Raw genomic sequence first — 6438 nt, 5'->3', positions numbered from 1 at the left:
TTTTTTAATTTTTTTTTAATTTATTTTTTAATTGGAGGAAAATTGCTCTAGAATGTATTGATTTCTGAGGACATTTTTTTATTCCTTAATATTGTTTTAAGAATTGTGTACCTATTAGGAATTTTGAGTGTCTTTTCTTGACTAAAATACTACTATGTGTCTTAAACCGGAATTTGTTGTTCTACTCCTCTCTTGGCCCTTAGTTCAAATAAGATACATACCAATTAATAAAGAATTATTACATACATACATACAAACTAATTAATAAAGAAATTCTCTCTTCCTGTATTGTTATTAGTATTATTATCATTTATTTTCATTTTCAGATATAATTTGTGTGTGTATATAACTGCATTATCTTGGTTTTTAAATATAGCACTTCTTTTAACTATCTAGTGTTTTTCTTTTTTCCTACTCCTAACCTTTTTTCCTGTTTTTGAGACGGATAAAATGATTCTCTATGTTGGTTTTCATTAATTTTACAATTAGGGATTAAGTTATATTTTTGCTATAATGTTTATTAGATTTTGGAGTTTTACAGCCGTCTTTCCTTTGGTTTAACAAATTCATTTGAATTTTTTGTGCATACTTATTATTGAGCGTTATGTAATAAACAGCATATTACAGCGTATGGCGATCAGAAGAAACTAACCAGCACCCTGGTGGTCACTAGTGGCACTCTGTGACTGCCTAGAATAGTATACTGCTTCCCCTCGCTCTTTTGTATTGTTTTCTTTCCTCATCCTTCTTTTTAAAACTTTGATTTCCTTCTTTTCTTTCTTTTTAATGTTTCTCATTGCATACAGTAATAGTTATCAACATGACTAAATCGCTCAGGGAGCCTATTGGTAAAGATTTTTAGTCTCAGTTTGTTCCATATTTGAAAAATTGATTTTGATCTGGATTTAGAGAATTAGTTAGTCATTTTTCATAGGTGCACTGAAATATCATATTTATTCAAGTTAGTGCTTAAAAATTAGTGAGAAAGGTTGAGAAAACTCTAGGTACCAGCTCACATCTAAGTGATAGTCTGTAATTGCATTCTTTAGTTTATTATTATGAGAAATGTAAGCACACACAAAAGTAGAGAAAACACAGACAAACCCATCCCCTAAACCCCTTAATTTTCAAGATTTTATTATACTTGTTTCATCTACTCCTCCCCTCACCATTCTCCTGTATTTTTTTTAATTTATGTCTTCTCCTTTATTTTTAACTGGAATATTTAAAAGGAATCAACCTATCTGATTTCACTATTTCTGTATAATTTCACTACTGCATACTTCAGTATACATGTAATGTGTATCCTTATATAACTACAATGCAATTATTGCATTTAATGAGATAACAAGTGTGTCTTAGCCCTCAGTTTAATAAGATAACTATTCTGTACTCAAGTTTCCCACTTGTCTCATAAATGTCTTTCATAGTTGGTTTCCAAATCAGGATCCAGACAAGGTTCTCTCATTACATTTGATTGTTGATGTCTTACTTTTCTAAAGGCCTTGATTAGGTAGGTTTTGGTTCACCTCTTTGCTTTTCCCTGGGTGAAGCAGTTTGCAACACAGGAGGAAATGAAATACCTGGCTGTCTCATTTGTATGATCAGTGGATTTGATTCAGGTGATGACATTCAGATCCCTTCATAGATCCTTTCGTCCATTATAGCCTATCATTCATTAATGAACATTGCCAGAATCAGTAATTTTGTTAAGAGTTTCAAAATGATGATTTCTAGAACTTGTCATTCTTTTACATTTATTCAGCGGTAATTTTCCTCAAAGAGGAAGTTTACTTCATGGAACAGTTTATTTTATTACCCTGAATTACAATTCATATGTGAAAGGAAGGATAAATCGATAAATCCCTTTAATTGCCAATTTTTAAAGTCAGGAATTGGTGCCCACTTACTTTCAATGACCAATGAGTGTATACTTTATTTTCAATAACATTTTAGTGGGTATGTCTGAATAGAGGAATACCTCTCATAATAGGTAGAAGAAACTGAAATGCATTGAAACCTTGGGTTCTGTGGGGGCTGTTTTATTTCCTTTAGTCCTCATAAAAACCCTCTGACAAAGATACCATCCTCGTTTTACACATGGGTGTACTGAGACTTACATTATATAAATTACACACAGAATTTAAGTGATTTGCTTCAAGTTGCACAAGCAGTTAACCAGAACTTTAAAAAACCCGCTGTATCTAATTCGTAGCCTTAGTGTTCTTCCATTGTATTTCTTCCTCCTTTGTTAGCAGTTAAGCTCATTAAGTAGGAGAATTTGACGTAACCACTTTCGCTTTCTCATATTAATGTTGAGAGTGGACAGTCAGAAAGATGAGTAGGACAAGTGCAATAAGGCTGTGGGCGTTTTTTGTCTTGTGTGAATACTGACCTGCCCAGTATGGACAGCCGACAGCTAATTGGCCTCTTAGGCACTTTTGAATTACCTAGTTGCTATTCCTCTTCCTTTAAATAATAACTGCTTTTTTCATTAAATATTTTCTGTCTCTTTGACCATTAGAATATTGTTAGACTCCCTGTGAGCTCGTAAAATTCTTATTTGAGAGTGAAATAAGCAGAAATGGTTAACAGTGAGTTTTTCTTGAATGATAAGTAGTTGCAGATATATAAACTAAATCTGGCTCAATAGGAACTAAGTAAAACTAAAAATCATAATCAAAGACTACAGAGAATTGTTCTGTACTAGACATGCTATTCATGAGACATGAATTCTCATCCTTCCTTTTTTTTTTTCCCACCTGTCAACTTTTAGAATTAAATCTGGAGAATTTGCAGGCTGAATAACTACAAGAATAGTTGAACTTTCCCTGCTAGAATGTGGTGGTGTTTATTGACTTATATTATTGATTTCACAATTTCTTACTGTTACTATTGTGAAGTACATACAGAGGCATTACTGAGATAGATACAATCATGTTCAGCTCTCTTAGACCACAGTGAAAGCTATGTAATGATTGATGAATGAGCAAGGATTGTTGTATATTTGTATTGAATCGTGAAAAAAAGAACTGAATTAGGAATTGCTAAACATGGATTCTAGTCAGGGTGGTCTGTCTTTTGAAATCTGTATAGTTTAGGGAGGCAAATTACTCACCTTCTGTATCCTTTTTTCCCCTATCTATAAAGCAAAGGAGTTGGACTTGTAAAATTCCTGCCACTTCTAAATCTCTGTGATTTTTAAAGTAATCTTTAAATGTCTTTAAAAAGTTATATTCCACTCAACATTATCTTTCTTCTCCATAAGGGCGTCTTACTACTGCAGGCACTAACAAGAAGCAATGGAGCAATCCAGAAAATTGTTGCTTTTGAAAATGCTTTTGAGAGACTACTGGACATTATTACAGAGGAGGGAAACAGTGATGGAGGTATAGTATGAAGAGATTGATTTGAGAAGGTTCCTTTTGTTCTCATTGAATTGTTAACTTCTGAGGAATGCAACTGAAGGCAGAAAGGAGGGCGTATGCCTTTTTTGTTGTTTTGTTAGATGTTGAAAGAGGCTTTCCTGAGGGAGGATGGAGGCTTTACAGTCTTTCTTTCTTCCTCTGTGGTTTGTTGAGTTTGGATTTCTTTTTACTTATCCTGCTTAATATTTCTTAGACTTTCAGAATCTGTTGGTGTCTTTCCTCATTTCTGGAAATCTCAGCTATATCTCTTCCAATACTGCTTTGTCACGTTTTTTGAAATCTTCCTAAACTCAGAGTCAGTTCTCTGTTATCTGACTAGATTCTCCCCTTATCATCATACTTTCTCCCCTTATCATCATACTTTCTCGTCTGTGTTTTCTGTCTTTTTATCTTTCCAGATTTTCTTCTGGATTATTTCTTCTGATTATTTCCTATTTCACCAATTCTCTCTTCACCTGTATTTGATCAGCTTTTGCATGTATCGTTGAGTTTTAATTTTTCTTTTCTATAAGTTCTATCTGGTACTTTGGCAAATTTGCTAGGTAATTTTTTACAAGTTCCTTTTTTCTGTATATATTTTCAATTTATCTTTTCATTTCTTTAAATGTAAGAAACAATTATTTTATGGTCTCTGATAATCCTAGTATTTTAAGTCTTGGTGGTACTTTGCTCTACTGGGTTTTACACATGGTACAATGTTTTTTGTGTACATGGCTTTCTTTTACTGTGTTTTGTGTCATACTTAGAATTAGTTACAGGAATTTGAATCCTAAGATGAAGGTAATTTCTTGCAAAGAAAATGTGTTTGTCTTTGGCAAGCCCTGGGGTTATAGTTTATCTGGGATCACCTTATTCCAGATTGAAGGCTTGACATTTCCTGGACCATTCAGGCAATGCAAACCCAGGCCAATCTATGAGTGCTGCTGCTGCTCAGTCGCTTCAGTTGTGTCCGACTCTGTGCGACCCCAGGGACGGCAGCCCACCAGGCTCTCCCGTCCCTGGGATTCTCCAGGCAAGAACACTGGAGTGGGTTGCCATTTCCTTCTCCAGTGCATGAAAGTGAAAAGTGAAAGTGAAGTCTCTCAGTTGTGTCCGACTCCTAGCGACCCCATGGACTGCAGCCCACCAGGCTCCTCCGTCCATGGGATTTTCCAGGCAAGAGTACTGGAGTGGGTGCCATTGCCTTCTCCAAATCTATGAGTACTGGTTAACTTTTCACTGTTTGCCCCCTGGGGATATGTCCTTTTGAGGTTCTGGTTTATTAGGTGAAGAGTTTTCTGTTAGATTCCTTGCCTACCTTGTGTATACCCTTGGCTTTGATTTATTTTCCTTCTGTCCCATGAAACTGTCAAAATGAAAAGTTTAGATTTATCAAAATTGAGAAATGTACCGCCAGCCAAAAGGTACTTTTATACTTAGCTAGCTGTGTAGATACCCATTTTCTTGTCAGTTTTAGCCTGCTGTATAGTCACTTCATTGCTCTTAGACTTTTTTTTTAGTTCAGCATTTTTAGATACTTTTAGTGAGAAATTGATCGAAAAAACCTAGCACCAGAGTCAGAGGAGAAAAATGAGTATATTTGCATTCACTGAACTGAAGTTAGTAAGTATCATAGTATGGTTGAGAGTAGGCTTACTAATCTGGAGGGCAGGGCCACGCTGGTGATAAAGATTTGGGTCATTAGAATATAGATGAAACAATAGATAAGCAGAAAAGATTGGATGAGTTACTTAGGGGTTCCCCAATGGTTCAGCGAGTAAAGAATCCACCTGTAATGCAGGAGACACAGGTTCAATCTCTGGGTAAGGAAGATTCCCTGGAGAAGGAAGTGGCAACCCACTCCAGTACTCTCTCCAACAGATAGAAGACCCTGGCGGTCTATAGTCCACAGGGTTGCAAAGAGTCAGACACGGACTGAGCACACATGCAAAGAGAGAGAGTCATCTTACTGAGATTTTATTTCATTACTTAAATTAATAATGAGATTAAGCATATTTTCATGGGTATGTTGTTGTTCAATCACTGTCATGTCTGACTCTGCGACCCCATGGACTGCAGCATGCCAGGCTTCCTGTCTTTCACTATCCCCCAGCGTTTGCTCAGACTTGTGTTTGTTGAGTTGCTGCATCCAACCATCTCATCCTCTGTCACCCCTTCTCCTGCCCTCAGTTTTTCCCAGCATCAGGGTCTTTTCCTATGAGTCAGCTCTTTACATCAGGTGGCCAAAGTATTGGAGCTTTAGCTTTAGCTTTAGTTCTTAAAATGAATATTCAGGATTGATTTCCTTTAGAATTGACTAGTTTGATCACCTTTTAGTCCATGGGACTTCCAAGAATCTTTTCCAGCACCACAGTTTGAAAGCATCAATTCTTTGGCACGTAGCCTTTTTTATGGTCCAACTCTCAAATCCGTACATGATTACTGGAAAAACCATAGCTTTGACTATATGCTTTGTCAGGGAAGTGATGTCTCTGCTTTTTAATATGCTGTCTAGGTTTGTCAGAGCTTTTCTTCCAAGAAGCAAGCGTCTTAATTTCGTGGCTGCAGTCACCATCTGCAGTGATTTGGGAGCCCAAGAAAATAAAGTCCATCACTGTTTGCACTTTCTCCCCATCTATACGCCATGAAGTGATGGAACTGATTGCCATGATCTGAGTATCAGTTCAGTTCAGTCGCTCAGTCGTGTCTGACTCTTTGCGAGCCCATGAACCTCAGCACGCGAGGCCTCCCTGTCCATTGCCAACTCCCAGAGTTTACTCAAACTCATGTCCATCGAGTCGGTGATGCCATCCAGCCATCTCATCCTCTGTCGTCCCCTTCTCCTCCTGCCCCCAATCCCTCCCAGCATCAGTCTTTTCCAGTGAGTCAACTCTTCGCATGAAGTGGCCAAAATATTAGTTTCAGCTTTAGCATCAGTCCTTCCAATGAACACCCAGGACTGATCTCCTTTAGGATGGACTGGTTGAATATCCTTGTAGTCCAAGGGACTCTCAAGAGTCTTCTCCAACAC

At 37.0% G+C, this 6438-nt stretch overlaps 1 protein-coding gene across 4 annotated transcripts in view; it reads left to right on the top strand.

The window, feature by feature from the left end:
* The window catches only part of USO1 (USO1 vesicle transport factor), an 81071-nt gene that overhangs the window by 41348 nt on the left and 33285 nt on the right, over nucleotides 1-6438 (top strand). For all 4 annotated transcript variants that reach the window (XM_010838158.1, XM_010838159.1, XM_010838160.1 and 1 more), the window contains one exon: nucleotides 3269-3389. In XM_010838158.1, coding sequence (XP_010836460.1) covers nucleotides 3269-3389 — 121 coding nt within the window. The remainder of the gene's footprint in view (nucleotides 1-3268; nucleotides 3390-6438) is intronic.

The sequence above is a fragment of the Bison bison genome, unplaced genomic scaffold, assembly GCF_000754665.1.
Source record: "Bison bison bison isolate TAMUID 2011002044 unplaced genomic scaffold, Bison_UMD1.0 scf7180017864092, whole genome shotgun sequence".
Classification (NCBI taxonomy): Eukaryota; Metazoa; Chordata; class Mammalia; order Artiodactyla; family Bovidae; genus Bison; species Bison bison.
This window is presented reverse-complemented; position numbering and strand designations above follow the sequence as displayed.